Below are 13450 nucleotides of genomic sequence, written 5' to 3'. Positions count from 1 at the left end.
AAAAATACTCAATAAAATACTTGCAAACTGCAAAAACTTGCAAATCTAAGAACACATCAAGGATATCATCCACTATGACCAAGTGGGCTTCATCCTCACTATGCAGAGGTGGTTCCATGTACATAAATCCATCAATGTAATCCACTATATAAACAAACTGAAATTAAAAAAAAATATGATAATCTCCTTAGATGCCGAATGCATTGTAAAAAAATAAAATAAATTTTAAAAAAACATAAAAATGTCTTAGTTATTTCAGATGATGTCCTGAAATCAGTTGTGAGCTGTGGCAGAACAATGAGTAAATGAGCTATTTTAAATAGTGAATTTCATAGATAATTTCCTTGGAAAAAAATAGTGATAGGCCTAAATTATTCCTTTCAGGGCTATTGGTATCATTTGTGCTCATATTTAATTTATTAAATAGTAGAGAAGAAAGAAAGAAAGAAGAAAGAAAGCAGCTTCATGGGGTATGTGTCAGATACACATACAGTCCTAGTGGTTCTCAGACTATGCCATATAGAATTATAATTATATTTCACATATGGCACCTGAGAATAGGTGGTCTACAAAAATGTTCCAATTTTTAAAAATGAAGATTTTTCACAATGAGTGCTATCCCAGACTCATCTCCAACTGTATTCTCAGTTCCTATTTGCTGTGTTTTTTTTCCCAGACAGAGGCCACGAACTTTCCCTGCACTGGCTGTCTACCTAGCTGTCATCCTTTCCTGTGAAGTTCTAGCTGATTATTCAAGGACAGAGTTTGATATTAGGTCATCTAGGAAGTTGGAAAGTTTTCATTTCTTTAAGAATTTTCTTATTTCTTGTTTAGATGAGTAAATGAGATCTCACAATCAACTGATTACCAATTTAGCCCACTTCCCACTGCCTTTACTACTTTATGAAGTTAATGTTAATTTTTCTCTGTGGTTTCTTCTTTACTATTTGGGAGCCCAGTGTCAATATCACTCTAGTAAGACCATGGCAAGTGAAGGGGTAGCAGGCAGCACATGCTATCATCATAGAGCTACTTCAACATGAGCATTTCAATATTTTCATTAAGTCCTGAGGACTTTGCTAAATTGGTATAATGTGAGAATAATGATACTGGAAATCAGAAGATATGGGTTTATTGGTTTAAATTTAAGGACATCAGTTCTTCTAAAGCAACCATTAAGCAAATGACATTTACAGGCCTCAGTTTGCCTCTCTGCAAATTGGTTCTTTGCTGACCTCCCTGCATTCTTACGATGTCATGAGGTTTAGATTAGGTCAATGATCTGACAATGCTCTGGAAATTAAAATGCTGGCAAAAACTTCTACAAATCTTTGTTACTTGTGAGATAAAGGTCACCTTTTTAAGGCCTTTTTGTATGTGTGTGATTCTTTCCTATACTTTTATCACTTACAGTCGTTCTTTTATTCAGATTCTCTCTATACTCAATTCTAGTACTTCTAGTTTCCCTTACAAGCCAGGCAACTCTCACTATAGGAAGGATTCCCTTTTCTCCACTCCCACCCTCATCTTCATACTATTTGAATTGTGGCTTTGTTTTCTTTGAGAAGTTTACTTTGACCTTATCTCCAGACTGGGCAGGCACAGTTCCTCTGTGACAATGACAGAACACAGCGACTTCTTTGCCATAGGACCTATTAGATGATACTACAATGGTATCTATCTTTGTCTTCCCCAGTAGACCCAGATCTTCATGATTAGTTACATTATTATCTTTCTTTTTCTTGGGAATAAAGAAGAATGGCTGTACATATAAATGCTTCTAAACAACTGAAAGTCAATTTCTATGGGGAACACTGGTTAATGTGCTTGTGACTGTCCCTGCAGTCTTTAGAGTCAATAGGATTGTCTTTTATAGTTAGTCTAACACTGAAATGATCTATCATTGGCATATCAAAAGGGTTTTCTTACTTTGGATATGCATGTGATTGCTAAATTATCAGTTATATGTGTTGTGACAGAGTCTGCCCCTTCTGATGGCCTGTTTTCTGTTTTGAGATTTGAGATAATGCAATGGGGAGATGTGAAGAAGTGCTTACACAGCCTGGTTTAAATCAGCTTCTCCTTCATGGAACCTTACTGGCTAGCAGTTAGACCAACTCACTCAAATATTTTTTTTTCACTTAAGGTAGTGAGGGAAGACGAAAAGTTATGAGCTAAAGTGTGGGAGAATGATTTGGATCCTTAAGCAATCCATATCTGCTTGTTATATCAGAAAGCCATTCTCATATTTGCTTGTATACCCATGTCTCTCATTTAGTTGTATAGTTCCTGCAAGAGTTCATCAAATCTCTCTCTCTCTCTTTCACTCTCTCTCTCTTTCTCTCTCTCTCTCTCTCTCTCTCTCTCTCTCTCTCTCTCTCTCTCTCTCTCCCTTATTTACAGTTGTCATGAATAAAGCTACTTGGAATGGGTGGAAGGTAAAATAGGTTCAGTAGTTGGGGTAGAGAATCTTGGTCTGCTTATGTGGGAGCCATGTATCAAGAAGTTGAGGATCTTATTTTTAAGGCTTTGAATAAGCATGTAGGGGTAAGGTAAATGCTCTTGGATGTTCCACCCCCTTGAAATGCTTTCCATGTTTGTGTGAGTGGAGTGTAAACTGGATTCAAATGATAGCCTGTTGCTATAAGCCCTAGGCTATAATATCATTAAATATTTTGGCTTAGCTTTCCTATATAAAGTAGAAATCTGGAAGATACCATGCCTGAGAGCCCTTCTGGCCCTAGATTTACTGATTCTAAACTAAATATTAACTTTATTTGTGGTGAAGGATATGGGAAAGTTGTGGGAAAGGTGTTAGAGATTACAATTCCAGACTGGTCTAATGTAGGGTAGGCAATAGACTGCCAATTCACTGAAACCGTGGTGCTTGACTAGGGCTTAGTTAGTTGCTATTTACCTCTGTCATTTATGTAATAATTTCTGTGATAAATACATGATTTCACTTTTGTATAATATTGTAAAATATTGTCAACACTATTTGTTGTTGTTTCGATACTACCTCCTGCTATATGTTCTCTGATTATTTGTTGAGTACAAACCATGGGTACACTACTTCCAAATTTGTGTTCTGGGAATAGTGATAGTCCCTTTCTTTTTCATCTTGGGTCATGAATATGGAAAAGTATTTTCAGAGTTTGCAGTCACCATACTGTTTGGACTGGAAAAGACTTTCTATTTCATGTAGTTCAAAAATACCTTCTAACAGACATTCATTTTATTTATAATTCAATTCAGATCCAGAAAAGGGTGTGGAGGTTTTTTTTTTTTTTTTTTTCATTGTCATACATTAAATGAATAGGCCTGGATCATATCTATATATTAGTTACATCACCACAAGCAAATAAATGTACAGTATTCATCTGCTCTTTCAAACCTATTATGTATCTTGTTTTGGAACTTGCTGTTGCTACTCTGGAAAGACCTGTGGTAGATGCTAACAGGCTTGTCAGGTGAGTAAAAATCATCAAGCAGAACAGCTGTAGGTCATTTGTTGTAGATACAAGGGAGGATAGCCCAAGTAATGGTAGTCAGTGGCCTACTCTGGAGGCAAGCTCTGACTTCTGTAGCCTACAAACATATACACAATCCTCTTCTTTATTGTAGGCACACAAATACACATCCTAAGAATTAGTGGTATTTCTTCTTTCTCATACACTGATATCAAGAAATATTCCGGAAATCCATCTACTTCTAGGTGGATAATAATAAAAACGGCTCAATGTGGGATGCCTATCAGGGGTTCTGGAATTTTTATAGGGAGCAGAGCCAGAACAAATAGCCCACCAGCTGTGTGACACATGTTTTCACTGAATCCCCAACCCAAACCAGAATGGAGGTTTTGTAGCAACCCCTATTACATGTGAGGGTACGATGCATATTGTATGCATGTAAGAACATTCTTATTGCTGCTTAAGATACCTACAATACTTCATTGATGTATCAATCATATCTCAAAATCAACAGTTCAGTTTGGGATCTCATATGCACTGGGTTGCAGCAGGAAGTGAACTTTGTTGAATTCAAGAACTCAAGCCTGGCTCAACTTATACTTGAGGGGTTGAGGACAGTGTGGCCCATAAAACAGTGAAGTTGAGAGTGTGCTCTTCCTTCATTTGAAGTTTGGTTCAAACTGAATAGTGACGTACCATATTCTTATAGGAAGTAGCATGTGAGTGTGAGTAGCTGAGCTTTGTACAGATTTCTCTTAGCTGACAAGCTCGGGGCTTCTCACAAATGGTTGTGATGGGCTGTTGGTGTCCATCTGTGTTTTTTAACACAGATATTTTGTTATTTTGGTGGTCTCAGATCAACTTATGTTAAGGTTAAGACATGGCAAATTTATAACCCCTGGCCAAGAGTTTAAAAAATATATGAAAATCAAAGTAGCATAAAAGGCCACTGGGCATGATACCAATTCTTGACTCCAATAAAGACAGCCAATAAAAAGAGCTAATGAAAAGAACTCTGATGACATTCATCTGAAATTTTAGATTGTTTTATGTTTTAACAAATTAACAATGGTGATAAGAGGACATTAGCAGCTTTTCTCGGGGCTCTTTGTTAACAGTAACTTGAGCCTGCAGCCACAACAGGGGCTGGGGCCAAGTTTTCGCTGGCAGACCAACAAGCCAATATTTTACACAGTGGATGACATTTCTAAAACCAGACGCAGAGACAAACCAAGAGTCACACATGTATTCCAACAAACAAGTTTCTGCCATTTTTAATTGTATTTAGAACAACAAAAGATTTCAAGATTACAAAAAGAGAACAGAACACTAGTGCTTGGGGCTTGTCCTGCTGCCCAGTGGAGGCCAAGTGCTGCTGTGAGAACTGAAGCCCCAGCGAAAGAAGTTTCAATTAATCTGTTTCTTTTGAAAAAAAAAAATTGAATAATGCTTTCTCTTTTTGCTCTCTCTGCATCCAAATTTAATTCTTATCTCTGGTTACATTCTCTATTCCCTCCTACAGCCCAATTAATCTCTAAGACAGTGTAAGAATGTCATCTGCAACTCACTCCCTAATCAATGTCCAGTCTATCTAAAGAAAAGCAGGGGTGTTGGTCAAAGAGTAGTGAGGTTTTTTTGTTTGTTTGTTTCTGTTGTGTTTTTAACCTGGGGGATCCCAATGGTGGCTTTTCTCAGTGACCAAAGTGGTTTATAGGACAACCTCATAGGTATTTCCCTGCATGACACTTAGCACCAAGTGCTAAGGTCATGAGATAACTTCAAACCTGGTCTATCTGTTATATAGAACACAATGACTCAAACTAAGAGGAGGCAGAGAGACAGGGTGCCTGCAGAGAGACAGCAATATTTCAGATTTGTTTTTCTTTTAGGTAATGTATATGTGTGTGCTCCAGCTGTTGTTGGCCAGTAGTATTTGCAGCTAAATGACAGTCTTACTGAGTAGCTTACATGGAAACTGTTCCAGGCTAGCAGTGCTGCCCATTTCACAGCTTCTCGTTTCATTCCACGAAAGGCCAAGAGACAAATGGAGCAAGGAAACAAAGAAGAAGCCTGCTATATTGAACCAGGAGTGGAAACCAATTAGTACACATTACCTGCTTCCTGGCCAGATTAAATTGGATCATATTAAAGCTGGGTCAAAGGCAGTTTTTTGCTCTAAAAAACCACCTGCTAAAAATTCAATTTTCTACTCTTCTTTTGAGGGGTAAGATAATCCCTGGTGATTTGTAACCTTGACTGAAATTTCAGAAGAAATGTGACAAATGTATATTTTTCTGCCTTTAACTAGAAACGGTTAGTGGTAAGGAGGCTCTGGGCAACAGACCCCAGTGTCAAACTCTTAATTGAAGAAAAATACCTCTACTCTTGAGTAGCAATGGACCTGTACCTACAGAGATATGATTTCTAGTACACTAACAAATTTTAACAGAGAAAAATACATTATCAATTATCAAAATCTTTACAGAACATATTCAAAACCAGAATCAGAGCACACGGACACCCAGTAGCAAGAGCACCTCAATGGCAGGGGAAAGAATTGATATGACAGAAGGAGCATTTGCTCCAGGTTCCCAAGATCAGGCAACTGCCCTTCTCTAACAAGAATGGTGAAGACCAAGGAAATAACCTCCCTTCTCCCAATGGCTCACATCCTGTGAAGAGGCTGCTGGCCAGTCTTTTGGGTGGGCACTTGGCTCCACATCTGGATTTCTCCCTATTGCAATTCCCAGGCAATTTCAATGACATTTCACCACCCTTTCCACATTCATCTGTCTTAAGCTAGTAAAGTGCAATACATCATGTACCCTACCCTTTCCTCCTCCACCCCTTTGCCAGGCCTGATAATCAGGCCCATAAGGGAAGAGATCTCAGTTATCTGATCAATCCAGGTGTCTTATCCATTCTGAGAGAGCATCCAAAGTGTAACTGCAACCTCTCTTACAAGTACATGGCATCAGATATGACCTGGAACCAAATATAAAGGTGCAGAGAAAGGTAAAGCTATCATAACACATTACATCTATATATATAATTCAGTTTTGAAACATGGATACAAATACTCATTTACAATATATTTCAACTTTCTGCCTTAAACTGCAGAGAAATTTTGTGCTGTCCAAACTGGGCAGAAATGAAGGTTTCTGCCTGCCTTCTTTCTAGTGCAAAATCTAATCCTTTAAATGCACCCCTTCTCAACAAGGGCTTCACATCTTCAAATAAGCTAACATGGGCACTAGTAAACACAACAGCCAAGATCAGCTCCATTTCCAACCATGCAAAGATGGAGCTTTAAGAATTTGTTCTGCAACTACTAGAAAAAAAAAAAGCAAAACTAATTCTGCATATAAAATCAGTTATTGAAGGACACTATAATCCCATTTTCCCCAAATTATTCTCAACAAGTCTAAATATGTATATTGTGAGACAACCTATCCCCACAAAGTCTTATAAGTCAGTCATCAGTAAAGTCCTTCAGTCTGTCTTTGGATAGTTTACCAAAGAGGCACTAATGCTTGCTCCTACCCTGCCCTTAAAAAAATTTGGTATCTTAGTAGATACAATATAATCTTTGGTTACATAATGTAATGCTTTCATCTCCTTTTCTACTTAAAAATGCTTTCAAAGATTTTCAAGAGATAAGTGGTGAGAATAAACCTGCCTGCAAAGGCAGCCAGGAGAGAAACTTCTTAGTCCAAGAAATTCCACATGCTAAATGGCTTCTTTTGGTTTTCAGTTTGGGATTTGATCTAGTAAATTAGCATTTGTGGTTCTTAAGCATGAGAACCATGCCTTCAGAAAGAGGCCCAGTGACCTCTTACCTGGGCAACTAGTATAAGAGATTTATAATCAGCCTCTTGTTTTTCCATGGCCATGCTAGGGTCATGCAAGGGTAGCAAGTCAGTTGTCTTCAGAAAACCTTCTGAAGTGTGGTGCTGGCATAGGTCTTGGGGAGGTAATAGAGGTGGCTTGGGCCTTTGTGCCCTGCAAAATTTAAGGAAAAGAAGGGGGCAAGGCCACATCTGTACTGAATGAAACAAGCATTAAGAATCTGCTTGAAGCATAAAGTTAGGTAATTTGTGTAGTATCGGGTTATCACATGGACGGTGGACATACTTTTTCTTAAAGTGTGTTGAATATATCTTGTTATATATACTTATATGTATTTAGAATAGAGTGTGGACAGAGAAGGATATTATCATCAGCATATTTCTCAACCTGGACAATTAATCTCAGCAACTATCCAAAGGACAGAGTGAAGCTTTTTTTTTCCTCTTTTTTTCTTTTTTAGTGCCAGTGAACATACATAAAAATATACATATTACTGATTTTCTGTTTTTCAAAGATATATGACAGAATCCTTCAAAAAATTCCTTTCTAAATTACGAGTAAGGTAATTTAAAAAAATAATGAACTTTCCATGAACAATAATATTGCCTGTGGCATAGAAAATCTATGGAACAATGAAGCCAACTCCCATGTCAGCTCATAGTCCACACACAGTGAGCTGCCCTGTGAATGAGAGTTGAAAGTGCTACACGACTCTTTAACCACAGAGTTCGTGACTTTGGCAGCTATCTTCGGCCCAGCCCAGATGGGCCTTCTCCATGGTTCTTCTCTTTTTCTTATCCTTTTATTCCATTCCCATCGAGCACTGTTAAACCTTTTTGGAGATGATCACTTTGACTTGTCCAGTGAGTGATCCCCATCTTCCATCTTCCCAGGTGAATGGAGCAATAGCCAGGCAGCTGTTCACAGGTGAGCACAGTGTACCAGGAACATTCACTCTGCAGAGAAGAGTGCTTGCAAGATGAGCCTCTGCCAATCATACTAGCTGGAACATTGATGGCCAAAGAAAACAAAAAAGAAAAGAAACAGAAAATCCAAAAAGCAAAAACCAATCTTTTCTTTGCTTGTGTGGGAGAACACAGCCAAGCTACGACTTTCATTCCTCACTCAAATCCCAATGAAGAAACAATAGGCATAAAGCCTTGTGGAGGCTGTTCTTCTCTAGTTTTGTCACTTGGAAATTTGGAATTATATAGTTGGTTTTGCTTTAATTGCACTGCTGTTTCACTCAATTTTGGCTTTTGCAAGTAAAATAATATACATTCATAAAGACAAGAGTCACGATTTGGAACTCCATAAGATGAAAACTTCATAGAGAAATAGAACGAAGAGCCTCCAGTATTTACAAACACAAATATTAGAATGTTATAATAAAATCCATGTACCACAGAAGACAAAAATTGCTTCATAATAGACATAATGGAACTATTAAAATGTAACTTAGTTTAACTGAAAAGGGTGGTGATTTTTTTTTCTGTTTAAGATACAGCTAGAAGAGATCCTGTACATAAGCCAGATGGTTTCATCACAAAGCAATCAGAATTTGTCTATCCTAGCTCAAAAAGGGAATCTGTCAACATTTTTGTCCAGCAAGGTTGGATTGGTTATCATTTTTTTTACGTTCTCCCTCCCTTATTATTTCAAGAAGTTGTTTTGCAAGTTTGTTTTTGCTATTAATATAAACACAGAAATCAGGGAAGGAAACTCATGTGTATCATGTCACTCAGAAACTACCTTCTTAATCAACATAGTATAACAATAAAAATGGGCAGCTTCGGGGCTGACCCTTGATTTCTTAAGCTCAGCAGAAAAATGAAGAGCTGAGTGAGGAGGAATGATACAAATGCAAGAGTAGGTGGGCATTTCTCCTGCACTCAAGTTGAGCAAGAGAGCCCACAGTAAAGAAGGGTGCCAACAGACTACATGAAAACAGTGACTCAGGGCATGCCCTGAGTTTGTGGGTGCAGTCTATTTGTAGCCACACCAGCCAAATCTGTCCAATGATAGTCACGGGTCTAAAGAATGTCTCAGTGGTCTTGCACCCTCTGACTGAGAGGCAACAACTATCGTGAGGAATCTGAGTGACTTTGGCCAAAGTCAGCCCAGCAACTGCAACAGAGGAGGATGAGCACACTGGTGCCCATCCACCTAGTCAGATGATGTTCATCTTGGTTTTGAATTTGCCTCTGAAGATGTCAGTAGTCTGTATTCTCTTCTGGCCTTCTCTCCTTTCCATGATTTCTGCCGGTGGGTATGCTGGATGGAAAGGAGAGCATTCTATGCTTTCTGGTTCTAGTGTCTTTGTTGTTGTTGTTGTTGTTGTTGTAGTTTTCCCCCCAGCCTAGTTATTTAGTTTTCTCCTCCACCATTGTCTGGGTAGCTCCTTTAGTTGCTCTGAGGACTATTGTTGCTGGAGGACAAGGGCAAGATGCCCAGTTTCTCTGGTCCCTTTGATGCTTTCTTTCCAATTTGTCTAAGGGCTCCAGAAATCTGACTGTTGATGAAAGATCAAGTGAGATGTCTTTTAGACTGTTGACATCTAAAGATAGATGTTGTGGCTGCTAGTCTGTTAGCCTTCGTGATGGTGGTGGGAGGGAGATCTTAGCAGTGTCTACAAACATGTCCAAAGAAGTGAATGAGCTTTACCACCATGGCTTAAATGCTTTATGGTGAAATTCAGGCCCACCAAACACTGAAGAACTGTGGAAGGAGAATGAGGCTGAATGGAATCTGTAGTTCCATTAAAAGTAAAAGAGAAAAAGAATAGGGACCAACTATTTACTGTCCCTAAAGGGAGCAATGGCTACCATCACTCCCCTTTCTTCTGACTCCAGCCAGAAAGCTCCTCTATGGCTCACACATGGAAATATGAACATAGATCTGAATGGAGCCTTCCAAAGAGTCAGATCTTTCTGCTTTCTTCTCACTGACCTGTCTTCAGTGGAAGTGGCCAAGGTTTGGCTAAAGAGAACATTTAGTTTAAAGCTGTGAGAAAAGCTACTGAAAGTCAATTGAAGGTGAAAGCAGAGGTTGAGAGAGAAAAGGATTCAGAAGGAGGAGGCATTCACATGCAGACAAGTTTTCAAACAAGAAGCACATTTCAGTACAACGAATTGAGCACTCTAGCACTCAGAGACAAAGGCTATGGGGAGGTAATGGTTATCCATCTGTCCTCCTTGTCTTCTTTTCTCTCTACCCTATCAGTAAGCTTCGGTGTCATCCTGCTCTTTAATGGCAACAGCCATTAGCAACAACTGAAGTTTCCCAAAGAAAGATAGGTTGAACAGTGACTCCTGAAAGACCTGTGAGTTTTACGTTCCTCTAGTCACTGTTGGGCTCTTTGGGAATCCTATGTGTTTATTTATATACCATGAAGAAACAAACCTAGCATTTTGTTTTGTTTTGTTTTGTACTGTTTTTGGCTTCTCATTTTCTATGTTTGTTTCTTCCCCAGATACTTATAGCTCTCTAAACTTTCCATGGCATTAAGGTGAGTAAACATTTGTGTGGTTGGCACACAGCACAGTGCCGTAAACAAGCACAATTGACACTGGGCCACATGAAGATCATCACAGATTCAAAAAATACAACACAACTCAAAACACAGGCAGGAGCCACAACAGGCAGCAGATTCAAAATGTGCCATGGGAGGGTGAAAGGGGGAAAGAAGGAGAAAAAGAAAGGAGGGAAAGCCCAGGAAATAGAACTGAGAAACATGTTCATGACAGACTGTACATCAGTAGAGGAATTTCCCCCAAGGCACTGCAGAAACGTAGTGCAGAGTTATATAACAGGCAGAAGACATCTGAAAAAGGGAACGAGGTGGGTTTGGGTATGAGGGTTTCCAAATCTTCACTGTGTGTGGAAATAGATGGGCTTGACTTTCCCAGAAAGGATCTTGGGCACTTGCACAGAGATGATCTCTGCCATCATTTCAGGAAAGTCCACGCTCACCATATGGGACTTGATTAGCAGGTCAAAAGTGAACTGATGCAGCTCTCTTGCAATCTGTCGGGAGAGGAAGAGACAGAGTAAACTTGGCTTAATAAGAACTTGGCTCCTTCCCAGCTCTCCTCCCACCACAGAATTCCAGTACCTTTAGCATTTTGTCCCTTTGCCTATCTTTGATCCTGCCCAGGGAGGGTGTGGGGTGTGTGTGTGTGTGTGTGTGTGTGTGTGTGTGTGTGTGTAGTATCTACGTATTTTTATGTTTGCAAAATTATCTTCATGGAGGCACTGAGGGCTCCTAGAGATTGTTTACACCACTTCAAGTTCTTTGATTTAGGAATGAGTCTTCCTCTTTTCCTTTCCTCCATTATATACACACACAGACTCCTTTTCTCAATTGCTCTCTTTCTACTTTCCTCCTTCTCACTCTCCTTCTTTCTTCTTACCCAGAACGCATACATATGCACACATACACACATATACATGTGTGCACCCACATGTGCACTCACATACAAACAAAGGAGAACTTACATGTACATGACTCAAGAAAAAGAGGAAGAGAAAAGTATCTAGGCCTGTTTTGTCTGTGTGGAGAACTCATCTGCCTTAAGCTTCTTCCCTGCAACCCAGCTTCTTGGTACTCAACTCCTCCACCCCTTTCACAACATCCAGCTGGGACACTGTGACCTGTATTCCTCTCTTCACCATTGCAGTTTCTTCTTGGACTATACTCAAAGCCAGAGGCAAATGAAAGCACCTCCCAACAGGTGGTGCCAGACCCTAAAGGAGCTTATTATCACTGGGCTCTATCAGGCTGCTCTCCCTGATAAAGCACCCTCTGTAGTTTGCTTACAGGCTGCACAGAATCCAGGAGCTTGGTGAGCTGGTAGAAGCGCCTTGAGCAGGATGTGGGATTTTTTCTTTTGCATGCAATGATACGATCGAGTTCCTTGATGTAGTTCATTCGAAGTTCATCAAAGAATTTTTGATTTTTCAGCCCATCCACTGGAACTGATGTGGGATGAAGACAGAATGGGGAGGGGAAGCATGCCCACGAAGGAGCATTAGACAAAGCACCAAGTTTTCTAATCACAAACTTGACCCCCACCCACCCCCCAAGAGAGAGAACCATCTATTTGGTTTCAACTTCTGTCAGTTGAAGTCTGTGTGCCAGAGGACTGCAGAGTAAAGGATTATCTGTTCTTAACATGGAAGAAGTTAGGTAAAAGGTAAAATAGACTATACTTCTTTTTCTTACTAGTTTTTTCATGTACCCATTTCTCAGGTCCCAAACTTTTTTGTTCTCTATCTAACTGTGATTTAGGTATTCAAAACACTTGGCTTACCAAATACCAAATGCCTCAATTCTGTCCCGTTACATTTTCCTTACAGTAGACATCAAAGAAAGCTTCTTTGGCGGCCAAGAGGGCCCTGTCTTAGTTGCTTATGTCAACCTCTTTTGGTTGCTAGAGGAGGAAATGCCCTCTGGGAGGTGATCCCTCTTACTGCACTCCTCTGTAAGGAATGCAAGGTGGCTAGAGCCTATTTCTACATTAGGGGCTATAGTGAATTTCAGAGGCCTCCTTTAACCTCCTTAAAAAGGCCTCATCTGAGCAAGGGAATGAGAGTAGACAATCTGGTAGAGGCTGAATTCTACTAGTGAAACTCATCTCTACATATGAGGTTGGTCTTTGTAAAGAGAAAGGATGCTGAGTGGATATGGAGGGTGGAGTGAGGCAGGGAGAAGAAGGGGAATGTCCAGGAGCCGCATTCTCCCTAATAACACTTTAGTGGAAAGTGTAAGTCTTCTGTGGCATCCTCTGCAGCCCCAAGCACTTACTAATGCTGAAGAGCAGCAGTGCTTTCATGCACAGGAATTCCTGGGGGGTTATCTGGAGCCATCCAAACTCTTGAGACAAGTGCCTCATCCGAACACACTGGCTGTACATCCGAGACTTGTGCATGCGGTACCTAAGTAAGAGACACAGATGAAAAGGCAAAATGAAGGAAGGCTTCCAACTAGTCCACATGAAATGAAATGTTTCTTGTTGTCCCTCCCATCTAAGATTCACCCAGAAAAACTGGCTGTTTGTCCTGCTAGGACTTCAGTGACAAGAAGTATGCTGTTCTCCCTGTCCCCCTAATTTCTGATATTGGATAAGGAC

The 13450-nt window shown here is 39.8% G+C and overlaps 1 protein-coding gene across 3 annotated transcripts in view; it reads right to left on the bottom strand.

The window, feature by feature from the left end:
- Nucleotides 1-4718: 4718 nt before the first annotated feature.
- The window catches only part of Ar (androgen receptor), a 208926-nt gene continuing 200194 nt past the window's right edge, over nucleotides 4719-13450 (bottom strand). For 2 of the 3 annotated variants that reach the window (XM_060375667.1, XM_060375669.1), the window contains exons 6-8: nucleotides 13126-13256; nucleotides 12139-12296; nucleotides 4719-11345 (exon numbers count right to left, since the gene is read on the bottom strand). In XM_060375667.1, coding sequence (XP_060231650.1) covers nucleotides 11190-11345; nucleotides 12139-12296; nucleotides 13126-13256 — 445 coding nt within the window. In that variant the 3' untranslated portion in view covers nucleotides 4719-11189. The remainder of the gene's footprint in view (nucleotides 11346-12138; nucleotides 12297-13125; nucleotides 13257-13450) is intronic. The other variant, XM_060375668.1, reaches the window with a different exon arrangement.

The sequence above is a fragment of the Meriones unguiculatus genome, chromosome X, assembly GCF_030254825.1.
Source record: "Meriones unguiculatus strain TT.TT164.6M chromosome X, Bangor_MerUng_6.1, whole genome shotgun sequence".
Classification (NCBI taxonomy): domain Eukaryota; kingdom Metazoa; phylum Chordata; class Mammalia; order Rodentia; family Muridae; genus Meriones; species Meriones unguiculatus.
The sequence above is the reverse complement of the archived record's forward strand: the minus strand, read 5'-3'. Positions and strand labels throughout refer to the sequence as shown.